The 14,628-nt window shown below is 40.8% G+C and overlaps 1 protein-coding gene across 2 annotated transcripts in view; it reads right to left on the reverse strand.

Moving 5' to 3' along the window:
- The window catches only part of TRPC4 (transient receptor potential cation channel subfamily C member 4), a 325,733-nt gene that overhangs the window by 122,818 nt on the left and 188,287 nt on the right, over positions 1-14,628 (reverse strand). For both annotated transcript variants that reach the window (XM_082247790.1, XM_082247791.1), the window contains exon 4: positions 3,712-4,042. In XM_082247790.1, coding sequence (XP_082103916.1) covers positions 3,712-4,042 — 331 coding nt within the window. The remainder of the gene's footprint in view (positions 1-3,711; positions 4,043-14,628) is intronic.

Raw genomic sequence — 14,628 nt, forward strand, 5'->3', positions numbered from 1 at the left:
TGGTGACAGTGAGTCATGCCTGAATAATGTGTTATGAAAAGGCCATTTGCAGTTCCCATCGAAAGCCTTTGTGACAATTTGGAGACAAGTAAAGAACATTGTCACCCTAAAACAGAAAACATCTGCACAAGAACCTTAATGGCAGGATCACTAGATATTATGGTAAAGAAGGCTGTAGATTTAAAAGTACTGAAAATGATTATATGAGATTTTTCAGACTGGGTTTACATATACTCTAAGTTACTAGCATATAACAGTAACTAATGTGCTAATCTATGATGCTGAAAATACATCACATAACCAAAGATGTGCTTGTAATCTCTCTTAGTATGTGCTAAACCATTCATAAATACACTATATTAACAAAAGTATTGGGTTGCCTGTCTTTACACACACACACATGAACTTTAATGGGATTCCAGTCTTAGTATTTAGGGGTTCAATATTAAGTTGGCCCACCCTTTGCAGCTATAACAGCTTCAACTCTTCTGGGAATGCTGTCAACAAGGTTTAGGAGTGTGTCTATGGGAATGTTTGACCAATCTTCTAGAAGCGCATTTGTGAGGTCAGTAACTGATGAGGACGAGAAGGCCTGGCTCGCAGTCTCTGCTCTAATTCATCCTAAAGCTGTTCTATCGGGTTGAGGTCAGGACTCAAGTTCCTCCACCTCAAAGTCGCTCATACATGTCTTAATAGACCTTTGTGCACTGGTGTACAGTAATGTTGGAACAGGAAGGGGTTATCCCCAAACAATTTCCACAAAGTTGGGAGCATGAAATTGTCCAACATGTCTTGGTATGCTGACGCCTTAAGAGTTCCCTTCACTGAAACTAAGGGACCAAGCCCAACCCCTGAAAGATAACCCCACACCATAATCCCCCCTCCACCAAATGATTGGGACCAGTCAACTAAGCAAGGTCCATAAAGACAAGTCCTGATCTCAACTCAATAGAACACATTTGGGATGAACTAGAGTGGGGACTGCGAGCCTGGACTTCTCCACATTAGTGCCTGACCCCACAAATGCCTTTCTGGAAGAATGGTCAAACATTCCCATAGACACACTCCTAAACCTTGTGGACAGCCTTCCCAGAAGAGTTGAAGCTGTTATAGCTGCAAAGGGTGGGCCAACTTAATACTGAACAATACGGACTAAGACTGGGATGCAATTAAACTTCATGTGTGTGTAAAGGCAGGTGTCCCAATACTTTTGGTAATATAGTGTAAGTAGCCAGCCAGTCCAATCTAGGATGCAGACTCATTTGAAGTAATTCTGACACAATCAGACTGAACATATAATGAAAAAGAGGTAATTGAACATTCAGTGAAAATTACAATTAGGTCCACTAGGTCTAGAGATATAGACAGTAGAAAATACTAACATATCTTACCTTTTCCTGTAAAAGACCAACTGGACAAATCTCCAAAAGTCCATTATTAGTCTATTATTGTGATGTCTAGCTTTGCTTACTAATAGGCATAATCAGGAATTATTTGGGGTTGGTTGAAAGGTTAAGGTTTACAAATTTACTTTTATTACAAACTGTCTATTTCACTGTATTTAAAACAGACTTACTGTTCTCACCTTTCAAGCCCTTGAAACCCCATTCAAGTTTTATGACATTTGGGCCCCATGGATTGACTTTGCATCATCGTATGAGTACCGCCGACTGCTGAGTACCTAGACTGGACCTGTATAGGCTTCACACCCCTGTCTCCCGGCCGATGTCTGGGGGAATGCACCCTCATTCCTCTACTCATTCCCTTGTTATCTCTAGTCTCCGTTCCCCTTTCCTTACTTAGCCTACTCTCCCTGCTCCCTCCTCCCCCTTACATTCCTGTCCTCCCCACCCACTGTTTCTGGACGCCCCTGGCGTCTGCTTCCCACTATTGTTTGTCCATGTCCCCCCTTCACTTTTCCTTACCCCCACGTCCCCTTGCTTAGCGAGGAGCAGTCTTCTCCCTTTGGTGGATGGTCGTCCTCCGGTACAGGACACAGTGAGCTCCCCCTGGGGGTGTCCATTCCGGAGGTGTGCCATCTAGAAATGTCACATTATCGCCCCCCTACTGCTCCTTTTCATATCTTTCCAGGCTGACGGGACAGAGTCCGCTCCTTCCCCTCAATTGGTTATGTATTGTATGTCTCCCTCTACCCCATTTAAGAGCTCTTAGACCTATTGCATGCTTGTTTTGGCCCATGTAGCTAGGGCACTCGCCCGTGCTGCATCGGCACCCCTATGTATTGTACTGTACCTAGGTGTCGCCCGTATACAGTACGCCTTGTCCTACTATGATAGGTTCTGGTTTGTTTATCTGCTATATAATTAGGACTCCGGTACTTGGATACGGTTTATGTTGCTCTCTGATATGTTATGTTATTTTTTACTCTGTATCAGCTGACTCTGCCACTTTGCCATTACTTGTCATTGTTCGTTTTCCTTTTTTTTCAATAAAACGTTTATTCAAAAAAAATAAAAAATAACAGACTTACTGTAATAGTCCCCTGGAAAATTAGAAGGAATATGAATACCTGATTCAGTTACTATGATGCAAAACATACAGATTTTACTGAAAGCCCAATTTAAATTTTAGTTCAGGTACATCAAAACAAATGGTGTTTAACATTTTACAGTTAGTTTTATTTAGAAAGCAGCCACAGCCTGAACAGAAAAGCTTTACTGTTTGTGAAAGCAGAAGTCTCTTTGCAGCGGTCCGACGCACCCACTCCCCCCCTTCTGAGTCAGACCAATACCTCTGCAATCAACAAAGCTGATTCTCTCTGCTTGATTGGAGAGCTCTAGCTCTGAATTGGCAGGGGGTGTGATGGACCTCTGCAAAGAGACCACTGCTTCCACACAAAGAGCAAAAGTCCTTATCTACAACATACTGGGGACAGGGGACAGGCTTTTCTACTCAGACTGTACCTGCTTTCTATAAATGAACTGCAGAGATGTATAGTAACTAAGTAGAACTACTTCACTATTGTACTTAAGTACCGAAAGGCGGTATCTGTACTTTCCTAGAGTATAATTTTTTTCTCCTACTTCCACTTTTACTTCACTACATTTTTTCGATGATTTCAATACTTCTACTCCGATATTTATTTTTTGTGCTGCATAGTTACTCGTTACTATTATAAAAATTACCACTGCCAGAACAGTAGATGGCAGGTTTCATGAAGCTCAAAACTAAAAGCTGCATTTGAAATAATAAAAAACAATATGATATTAAAACGTTTGACTTCTTTCTTTAATAACTACATAACACAGTACTTGTACTTTTACTTTCAGTACTTGAGTAGCAATTTTTTTTAAAACTACTGGTACTTTTACTTTCAGTACTTGAGTAGCAAAATTTAAAAAAAAAAACTACTTGCAATACTTAAGTACAAAAAATGTTGAATACTTTAGTACTTCTACTCAAGTCACTTTTTGATCGAGCACTTCCACTTCTACTCAAGTCACTTTTTGATCGAGCACTTGTACTTTTACTCAAGTATGGGTTTTGAGTACTTTATACAACTCTGGCTGTAAGACATCTTACACCTTTTGTTTTGATACATCTGGAATATGTTTAGTTGATTGTAACTGAAAGTTTAGGTGGTCATTAATAATATAACGTATATGATAGGTAACAGAGAACACCAATTTATTCTGAATAGAAGAATTAGAAATTATTTGCACAAACAGTTGAATTTGCTAATTCATTTACCCAAAACCCACGGTAATATCATCCATTCAATGGAATCAGGTGCTGGTCCAGGCTGGTCCTTGTTGTATTTGTTTTGTGAAGCTCTCAGCAAAAGGAAGAGAAAAGTCAAGTACGATGCAGTGTGGCAGATGAATTTGATGAATGGCTTCCTGATAAAGAGTCCAAGGTTGCTTTTTGGAGCTATTAAGTAACAAGCCGAGAAGACTGGGAAAAGTAGTCCAATTATTACACATGTCAACATCTTCACTGCCCAGTGCCGTCTCCTCCAGCCTGGAAATTCATCATACCAACGCGATGCCAACAGCTGCTGACAGTTAGGCTGAGCAACAAACTGTAAAACAAAGCAAGCACAAAAGTAAACTGCACAGTTTAAAGTCATGTAATTAATCAACAATAAGCATATTTCTGGCATAAATTAAAATTTGGTTGCATTGACCCCCAGTATTCAGGGTTATAAGTTCTTTTTTTTAAGAAAGACACACTAATCTAAAATTGAGAAATACCACTGGCCTTACATTCTGTATCTATTCATTACTAGTAAAGTATTCTAGTTCTCTGAATATCTCATATTTTCCCAAAATCAAAAATAACAAAACAGAGCTTATAATATCCCCCATATTCCTTCCCCCAATTTCCACTAAAACCATTAGTTCATGAATTTCTCCCTTCCTTCAGACCAGGTTGCTAAGTGTAATCTTGGAATCAGATTGTGATAAGGATTTCCAGGGGAAGGAATGTCTTCTATATGAGCAATGGATTTCTAATTTTTTTCATGAGATATAGGCCTTTTTATAGCTATTGGTGTATATTGACTCTTATGTTTTACATATATTTTTTATTCTTATCTTAGGATTAATGATAGACCTAAACTGAGTATATACATATCAAAGGTTTGTTCTTTGTGTAACCCTCTGTTCAACAGAAACCAGTTATTAGACCGGCTTCTGTTGAACAGTCTTGCTGGAAAATCAGCATTTGATCAGCCATTAAAGCCAATGGCTGCAGCTCTGATCAGTATATTCTGTCGTGGGAAGCCCCCGCTTACAGAATACAATAGAACGACAGGGGAGATTCTTGCATCCACATCGCTTGTGTAGATTCATGAGTTTGAGTTTTTTTCATTTAAAAAAAAAAAAAAAAAACAATGTATATACCCAGCTTCACTGTGCATGAGGGACTTTGCAGTTTCTGGGATACATGGGGGTTATGTATGAACTGCCATGGTCATCTCACAAGTGTTTGAAGATAACAAGGGGTTAACATCCTGGAAGATACTGCAAGGAATACCAACATAGTGAAATAAAGAACATCTGATTGGACAATAGTTGCTGAGGATCAATACAAAAGGGGGTAGGTTAGAAGCATTGATAGCTCTGGTGAAAGGACCATGGCATTTGAAATGCATCAGTAGAGACACACACCTGGACACTGACAGGTGTTTGCCATGGTTTGGAGTATAGCTACAGTGTGACTGAAAGCTCGTATATTGATACACCTGCCATGCAACAAACTGGGCACAGTATCTTCAACATGTAATAGGTGGATTTAAAGAATATTTGTTTGTCACTTTTGTGAGTAGATGTTTATTAATTCTTATGTTAAAGTATATAGTGATCTTCGCTAATCCATTGAGAAGTGACCCTTTACAATGGTGATCAGTAATGAAGTGCTTTCCTACACAGGTCGTCAGTAAAGTGCCACTTTACATTGGTTGTCCAGTTGACATTTGTGGTCATTGGTGAAGTGCTCACTTTCATTTGTTGTCATTGGTGGTGTGCCCTCTTATGTTGATGCTCATTGCATTGCTACCTTAATATGTGGTCCACTTATTGCATTCTGAAGATGGTTTGTCAGTGGTGAAGTGTACCCACTGGTGGTCAATTTAGTTTTCCCTTAGGTTGGTGGTGAATTACCAATTATGTTAGTAGTTAGCAGTGAAGGTAAACAGATCACTGCTTTCAGGAGTTTGTCTGGGATATGACAAAGACAAACAGAGGTGCCTCTAAGTGTAGACTTTATGCAACAGGTTTAATAAATAAAATTATGCACTCACGTTAGTACGGCAAGGTTACAACCAGGAAGTAGGCTTGGTGTATTTGCTTGACAGCGAGGCTTGGTGGATAGTCGAACCTGGATGATGTCATCTGCATGCGACGCGTTTCTGAGAGTGCTTGCTGCCTGGGGGAGGGCAGCCGCGCTCCTTCTTCATGCCAAGTATCAGGCAGCAAGCACGCTTGGAAACGCGTCGCATGCAGATGACATCATCCATGTTCGACTATCCACCAAGCCTCGCTGTCAAGCAAATACACCGAGCCTACTTCCTGGTTCTAACCTTGCCGTACAAGCCGGCCACGGCGAAAGGGATTTCGGCTCCAGCAGGACGGATATCCATGACCGGATGATGTACACTTCTCCACACTGGAACCTTGTTTTATGGGCATGAATATATGCTTACTAACGTGAGTGCATATTTTTATTTGTTAAACCTGTTGCATAAAGTCTACACTTAGAGGTGCCTCTGTTTGTCTTTGTTTTAGCCCTGTGGAACCCCTGGCTTTGGTTTCTGGATGGCTGCCCTTCATGGTGGACTTTTCTCCCCCTGTGCCATTAATGACTTTTAACTCTATGGACTTTTGGTTTGATAAGTGATCAAGCACCTGTTAACATTGTGTGTTGTCTGGGATATGCACTGTGTGTGCACAGAGGTCTGTGTAGTTTTCCCTTATTTTGACGTTAGGTGAAGAAGTTCCCACTTAAGCTTCTTAAGCTTCTCATGCATTGGTTGCAAGTAGTCAAAGCCCCATATTATTTGTTGATTAGTGGGAAAAATGCTCCCATACTTTGGCAGTCAGTATAAGTGCTCATATACATTTGTTGTCAGCAGTTTAGTGCCACCGTGATCAATGGCCCATACATTAATGATCAGTGGTTCATTACATTTATGATCAGGGGGTGAGTGACCCCTTACATTTGTAGCCAGTGGTCATGTCCCCTATATGTTATTGGTCAAATGTGAAGTGTTAGCTTACATTCATTGTCAACTAAGTGCCCCCATATGTTGTTGGACAGTGATGAAGTGGCCCTTTTTTGGTGATCAGTAAGAGATAAGCAGATCATTAGTGTCAGTGGTTATTTTACCTGAGAGGCAAGAGGCTCTGCCATTAGCTCTGGTTTTGGCAAGTGATGTTGAACTTAGAATAATGCAGACACTGTCAGGAGCAAGATCAGCAGACAGTTCTTTTTTAGGTGCTGGTATGTTGGCTGGGTGCTGCTAGACTCTGGAATGTCCAGCGGGAAACCTATGCTAAGGGCCCACACAATATTATTTATTTATTTATTCTATGTCTGACCATTTGTGGGCACTAGGCAGAGAGTAGAATTCATTTTTTCAGTATTAATTATCTCAATATTGGGTTTACAGTGACTTAAAGAAAGCTTTAAACTTTTTTATTTTGTTTAAGGCTCATGTTGGTAACATTTAAGGTATTTGAAAATCAAGGCATGTTTGCAGAAAATAGGATTTTAGGAAATCACTGCAGGATCAAAAACAAGTTTTAGATCCTTCAGGTTAATAGCTGTGATAAGCTTTATATCAGACTGGCTGCACAGATAGTGGCTATCATAATTTTTTTTTTTTCTATTTCTTTTGTACTCTGCTCTAAAAAGGTAGCTGTACTTTTGACAAAAAATGTAGGTATTGCTGGCTGTAAATGAATGCCTGTAAAACCCTAGGACATGGCTGATGCCCCTCGTGGCCTGTGCCCAGCGTTGTAAACCACTGGTAGCGCTGCTTATTAAATGGATCTATGTTTTAAAGCCAATTCTCCCATATCATCACATAAGGATTTGTGGTGCTGAGTGTAATGGCTGCTGGACTTTAACCTCTTCAATACAGGGCACTTTCACCCCCTTCCTGCCCAGGCCAAGTTTCTGCTTTTAGCGCTGTTGCAATTTGAATGACAATTGCGCGGTCATGCAACACTGTACCTAAACCATTTGATGGTATTTGATCACCGCAAGGATTTTTCTTCTTTGCTTAATAAAATAAAAAAAGACAGAAAAGTTTGAAAAAAAAAAAACGTTTTTTTGTATATGTTATTAAATTTTGTAAATAAATATGTTTTTTCCTGCACTGATGAGGCCACACTGAGAGGCACTGATGATGAGGCACTAATGGGATGGCACTGATGATGAGGCACTGATATGCAGCACTGATGGGCACTGATATGTGGCAGTGATAGATAGCACTGATATGCAGCATTGGTGGGAACTGATAGGGGGCACTGATGGGCACTGATAGGTGGCACTAGTGGGCACTAATAGGTGGCACTGATAGGCTGCACTGATAGGCGGCCCTGATGGGCATACAGTAGGTGGGCTGCACTGATAGATGGCAATAATAGGCACTGGTGGGCGGCACTTATAGATGGCAATGATGGGCAGCACTGATGAGGAGGGCACTGACAGGCTCCAGATCCAGATACCCCAAGGGTCTGCACTGGTAATCAATGCTCTTACCAGCACAGACCCCCCCCCCATCAGGAGAGCCATCGATCGGTTCTACTCTACTTCGATCAACGGCACTTCCTATTTACTATGTGACCAGCTGTGATTGGACACAGCTGGTCACATGGTAAAGAGCCTACGTCATAGGCTCTTTACCAGGATCCGAGATGCGGTGTGTCAGAGTGACACACCACACCACCGATCGCCGCTCTAGCCCAGTCAGGATAGTGCAACAACTTTGCCGCCGTCATTTTGATATATGACAAGTGGCAAGTGCTTAAAAAGCAACACAAAAGTGCTACTTCTGCCTTAATGTAAGCATTTTTTGTTTACAATTAAAAATATAGAAAATATAGTATCATAGTAAGGCCTAACTAAGCCTTGAGCTTGATTGCTCTTGCCAGCCTCTGGATGAAGCTTCCAGAAATAGAGTAGGAGGGTTAGCCATAGGATTAGGAATATTCATTTGTCCTTAGCCAATCTCTCGTAGGGAGGCCAAGAAGGTGTGGCTGGGGAGAGGATAAATGTTTGAGAGTGTCTGTTCAGAGGTCTCTTGTCCTGGGGCTTCTGCCCTTAGGAGGTAGCCCGTGCTACTGGAGAACTGTTGCTGTCAGGCCTCAGCAATGCTTGGATAAGTTCCTTGGAGGAACTTGGGCTTAAAGTGTTACTTAACTTACATAGTAACATAGTAACAAAGTAGTTGAGGTTGAATAAAGACAATAGTTCATCCAGTTCAACCTGTGTCGGTGTGAATCATTTCCCATACCCCTGAATGTTAATGTCCTTGAGATGTATGTCCAAGAGTCTTTTAAAAGTAGCCATACTTCCCGCAGTTACTACCATTTGTGGCAGAGAATTCCACAGTCTTGTAGCCCTTACTGTAAAGAACCCCCTGCGTAGCCTGAGGTTAAAACGCTTCTCCTCCAATCGCATTGTATGGCCTTGTGTCCTCATGCATTCCTTGCGACTAAATAGTTTTTTCTCTATGCTCTGATCACCGTTGAGGTATTTGTAAATTGCTATCATGTCCCCTCTCAGGCATCTCTTCTCCAGGGAGAATAAATCAAGCACCTCCAAACGCTCTTCGTAATTAAGGTCCTCTAATTCCCTTAATAACTTTTTTTTAACCACTTTGCCGCTGCTCACTAGAGCTCTACTGCGGCAAAGTGGCTCGATAACGTCTGGCGACGTAGACCTACGTCGCCAGACATTCCCCTCACTCGGCGGCTCGCCGCCGGAGGCTCACTCCCACTGTATTCAGTCACAGCGGGAGTCAGGCCAGGGGAGGAGCGGCGGCGACCGGGGAATCGAGTGTGGAGATCCGCCTGCTTGTGTAAACACAAGCGGGCGGATCTCCTAAGTGACAGGCAGGGTCAGATTGCAGGGTTTAGCATAGCTGAACCTGCGATCTGTCCTTGTGTCATATAGTCCCCTCCCCCCACACACGTCAGTAAGCACCAGGCATACATTAACCCCTTGATCACCAATAAAAAATAACCCCTTCCCTGCCAGTGTCATTTTTACAGTAACAGTGCTTATTTATAGCACTGATTACTGTAGTAATGTCACTGGTACCCCCAAAAGTGTCAAAAATGTCATTCAAGGGTCCGATCTGTCCGCCGCAATGTCACAGTCCCGCAAAAAAAATCGCAGATCGCCGCCATTACTCGTTAAAAAAAACCCACCAAAAATGACAAATCTTTCCCTAAGTTAGTAAACGCAATAACTTTTGTGCAAACCAATCAAAATACGCTTATTGCGGTTTTTTTTACCAAAAATATGTAGCAGAAAACAAATTGGCCTAAAATGATAAAAATTTTGATTTTTACATTTTTTTTTGGGGGGGGGGGGGGATTTCATATAAAAAAATGTGAAAAATATTGTTATTTTTTTAAAATTGTCGCTCTTTTTTTGTTTATAGCGCAAAAAGTATAAATCGCACAGGTGATCAAATACCACCAAAAGAAAGCTCTGTTTGTGGGAAAAAAAGGACGTACATTTTGTTTGGGTACGGCATTGCATGACCGCGCAATTGTCAGTTAAAGTCGCACAGTGCCGAATCGCAAAAAGTGGCCCAGATGTAAGACAGCAAAATCCTCCGGTGGTAAAGTGGTTAAACATAATAATAAACACGTTATACTTACCTGCTCTTTGCAATGGTATTGCACAGAGCGGCCCCGAACTTCCCCTACTCGAGTCCCCTGCTTGGCCTTTCCTGTTATCAAATCTTGGCATTTCCTGTTTTTCATGTGCCCCGATAGCAAGCTGCCGAGTTGTGTGTGTCAATAGAGCCTTGCTCCATATGGTCCATAGACACACACAAATGTGCTTAGCCTCACCCCTTGCTTCCTCCTCACAGCATTTTCTCCTGCTGCTGCCTATGTCCCTGTGTAAAGAAGAAGAAATGGGAGAAGAGATACAGCTGTGCACAGCACTGGATCTCTTCTCCCCTCTCTTCTGCTTCACACAGGAAAGTGGGAGGACAGAAATCAAAATAAATGCAGGGAATATATTCTATTAAAAAACATTTTGGCTTTAGAACCACTTTAAGGAAATATGCTGGAGAACACTGCCTGTGAAACTCAACTGGAATAGAGAACCCTTTCACTAAAGAGTGCTGCAGAAAAGCTGTTTGGGTAGCTGTCTTTGGAAAATGTGAGTAGGACCTTTCTTAGAGCTCCAGGGGTGCTTGTGCTTTAAAGGGTCAGAGCCCAGTGGTTGCATGAACTGTGATTGCTCCTACAGAGTCTCAGATTAGCTGCTTGTCCTCTATACATCCAGCATTACCTAAGGCTGCTATTGAAGAACTTTGCTTGAGAATCTGCCCTCCTGTACCTGATTGTGTTTATGCAGTGTCCTGCACCCTCATCTCTCTTATTCAAGCACTGCAAAAACACTTCAAAAATACACATCTCAACTGAGCATGTGTCTTTGTGCTTTGTAACTTGTACCTGGACCTAGAAGCCTCTGAACAGGTAAGGGAGACCTGTGTATTTCCCGTGGCCCCTCAGTGTTTGCTGAAAACAAAACTAAGCAGGGCAATAACTTCACAACAGCACAACAACTTTACTAGAAGATTGTGATAATAGATAGAGGGGTGGGCAGCGATATGGCGGATGAGGTTTAATACTGAAAAATGTAAAGTAGTGCATTTGATAGCTACAAATATTAATGAAAGTTACTTGCTAGGGGGAAAACATCTGGATGAATCAAGGATGGAAAAAGATCTAGGGGTTGTACTAGATCACAGACTACATGCATCGCTAATCTGTAACAAGCAAGGCTAGTAGACTATTAGCTTGCATTAAAAAGGGTATTTACATGAAAGAAAAAAAAAATCTATAACTCTACCAATTTACAAAACTCTATTTAGGCTTTAACTTGAGAATGTCATCCACCAATCCTCAGGAAGGATGTCCTTGAACTGGAGAGAATCCAGAGAAGGGTAACAAAGTTAATAAGGGGACTGGAGGACCTTAGTTAAAGGAACAATTAAAAAATTAAACTTATTTTTCGTGGAAAAGAGGAGCTTAAGAGGGGATCACAATATACAAATCTTAAAATAGTAGGAAACTATATAATCTAAGGCCTCTGAAGAAGACACAAAGCCTCACAATGAAGTTGAATGAAAAGTTGTTCAGTCTTAAACTGTGTAAAGCAGGGATTCCCAAACTACGGCCCTGCAGTTGTTCAGGAACTACAATTACCATCATGCCTAGTCATATATGTGAATGTCAGAGTTTTAAAATGCCTCATGGGATTTGTAGTTCTGCAAAAGCTGCAGGGCCGTAGTTTGGGAATCCCTGGTGTAAAGAGTTATCTAATGTTTCTAATGTCTCTAATGAGTTCTCTAACTTTTAGATGTGTATTTTACTGAAGGTAATGTACAGTACTACAGGGATATGGAATTTGTTAGTGACATAAACATACATACACACACTCAGGTCTTACTGGATGGATTGGTGTCTTTGTTTATCTCAACAATTTGCAACTACTGTATGTAAGTCTATGTAACTATGTTTGAGCATTTGGCAAATACCAACATTTTAGCCTGTTTTAATACCACGGCTTTATATGAAAGCTTCCTTCTTCCCCTGTGAATGGTTGTAAGGAAGCAGTAGGTGCCAGCACCCACCACATCCTCAGCAATCATTTATGTTGCCCAGCCCCATTCATTTGCTGGCCGGGAATGTAAACAAATAGGTGGAGATAGTGGCTCAGATCATTGCTCAAATGTGGCCATATCTGGGTAATTACATTTGACAATGGATTTAAATTGTAGGACATTTTTGTAGGTTTTAATTTTCTTAATAGGAACTTGTCAAAAAGTGTGTCTTTTTTTACAATTTAATTTTTTTTCTTGAATAAGTGGGGGTACTATGTACTCCTAGGAGTAGCAGTATCTGGGGGCCCCCTTATTTTTAAAGGGGCTTACAGATTTTGATAAGACCTCCACCAATTGATCCACACAACCACAAGAGCCAGGGTTTTGGTCCCCACTGGCAAGTTACCCCTCCCCCTCTGTCCCCTTTGTTGAGGACATAGAGCCTGTTATGCTTTGGGAGGATGAGTGGGTGGGGACTCATCTCCATCCTTTCCTGACCAGCCAGACTGCATGCTCATAGACTACATGGGGTTCCCCCTTAGAAACTATGCCAGACCCTCATCAAAGAGGAACCTCACATCTTTTTTTTTTTGCTTGGATCCTTCTTTTACATCTATACTAGATTATCATTTTTTGATAAGGCTCCTGTATAGATGAAGGAATCTCCAGCTGTTTACAAACAGAACAGTAGACATGAGCTTGCTTTACAGCAATTTAAAGAGCATTTTTTTCAGTGAATTTCAGTTTTGCTGCAGTAGGCTGTATACTGTACATTGTACGTTGTTCCTTTTAACATAGCCCAAGTAAAGTAAAATACTTCTGTTGGGTTGAGTGGCAGTGAAATCGCATAAAAATGATACAGAAGACTCTTGAAATTGAGCCTATTCATAGTCAATTCCCTGATTATGAAGTATTTTTTGACAGCTAATTTACAGAAGAATGTGAATGCATAAAAGTTATTTAATTGTAGTTAATTATGTGTTCACGTATTATAAATATATTATTCAGTTCAGTAATTTTTAATATCAATTGAGTCATAGACAAATGATACAGCAATTTAATATGACGTTGTCAAATTCAATTTGAAGCCTAGATCATTTATTTCATGCTTCTATAAAAAGTTTGATGTACTCGCTGTTCTCTGCTATTGTGCTCAATTTACATACGTAAATCACGGGCTTCAGTTTCTGCTATAAAAAGATGTCTTTTCCAATTAACGTTCTTCTAATTAACCTAATAAAAAAATAAAAATCCATTTAAATTGTCCTTTCCTTATCATTATTCCACCTCTGTGCTTCTCCATTTTAGCATTATCTGCACAAGACAGAATGTGCATATGGCATTGAAAATCCAGCTATGTTTTTTTTTTCTCTTTTATTATTTTATAATTGTGATTTACAGTATATCCTTTTAAAGAAATACTGTCACATTACCCTTAAAGGGAAAATAGCCTTTGTACAAGGCTCCCCCAAACCCCTGATACTCACCTTGCCAAGGACCCCATTCCTCTCCAGCCTCTGTTGAAGCTGGTACCCTTATTCCTTGCATTGGCTGGGAATGGTTGCAACCTGAATGCTGTTAGAGGGGTAAGGTCATATGATCTTTCATATCTGGAGCACCAGGAATTTGATAGGCTACTTTGACAAGTAGGAGATGTGAGGGGGGGGGGGCTTGCAAGGTGATTATTAGGGGTTCCGTGAAGATGTCCATTACAGAGACAACATCATTAAGTCTTGAATGGGAAAGGTCTTGACGTCTCTTTAAAAGGCCACTAATTATTTACATATATTGAGATTTTTGCCCCGGTACAAATCATTAGTAAGACCTCATCCGGAATATGCAGTTTAATTTTGGGCATCATTTCACAAAAAGGATATCGGAGAACTGGAGTAAATCCAGAGAAGAGCAACCAAACTGATAAGAGGCATGGACGAGCTCAGCTATGAGGAAAGACTAGCTGTACTGAATTTATTCTCTTTTGAGAAGAGTAGATTGAGGGGGGATCTGGTCACCATGTATAAATACATACGTGGTCCATGTAGTGACCTTGATATGGAGTTATTCACTTTCAGGTCATTCCAGAGGAAAGAAGATATGAAAAGACATCTTCACAGTAAGTACAAACAAACTGAATATCCGCGCTACCAGTGTAAGCAGCTGTCATAAACCACGGTGTGATCAGAAAATGAAATATAAAATACAGCGCTGAAAATGAAATCCTATGCATATATGGAAAAGTAAATACAATCGAAAATAACGATAAAATTCTGGAACAGTCCAATCCACCCATGCATCATGGCAAGTGA

Source organism: Pelophylax lessonae (assembly GCF_965119305.1).
Source record: "Pelophylax lessonae genome assembly, chromosome: 2".
Lineage (NCBI taxonomy): Eukaryota > Metazoa > Chordata > Amphibia > Anura > Ranidae > Pelophylax > Pelophylax lessonae.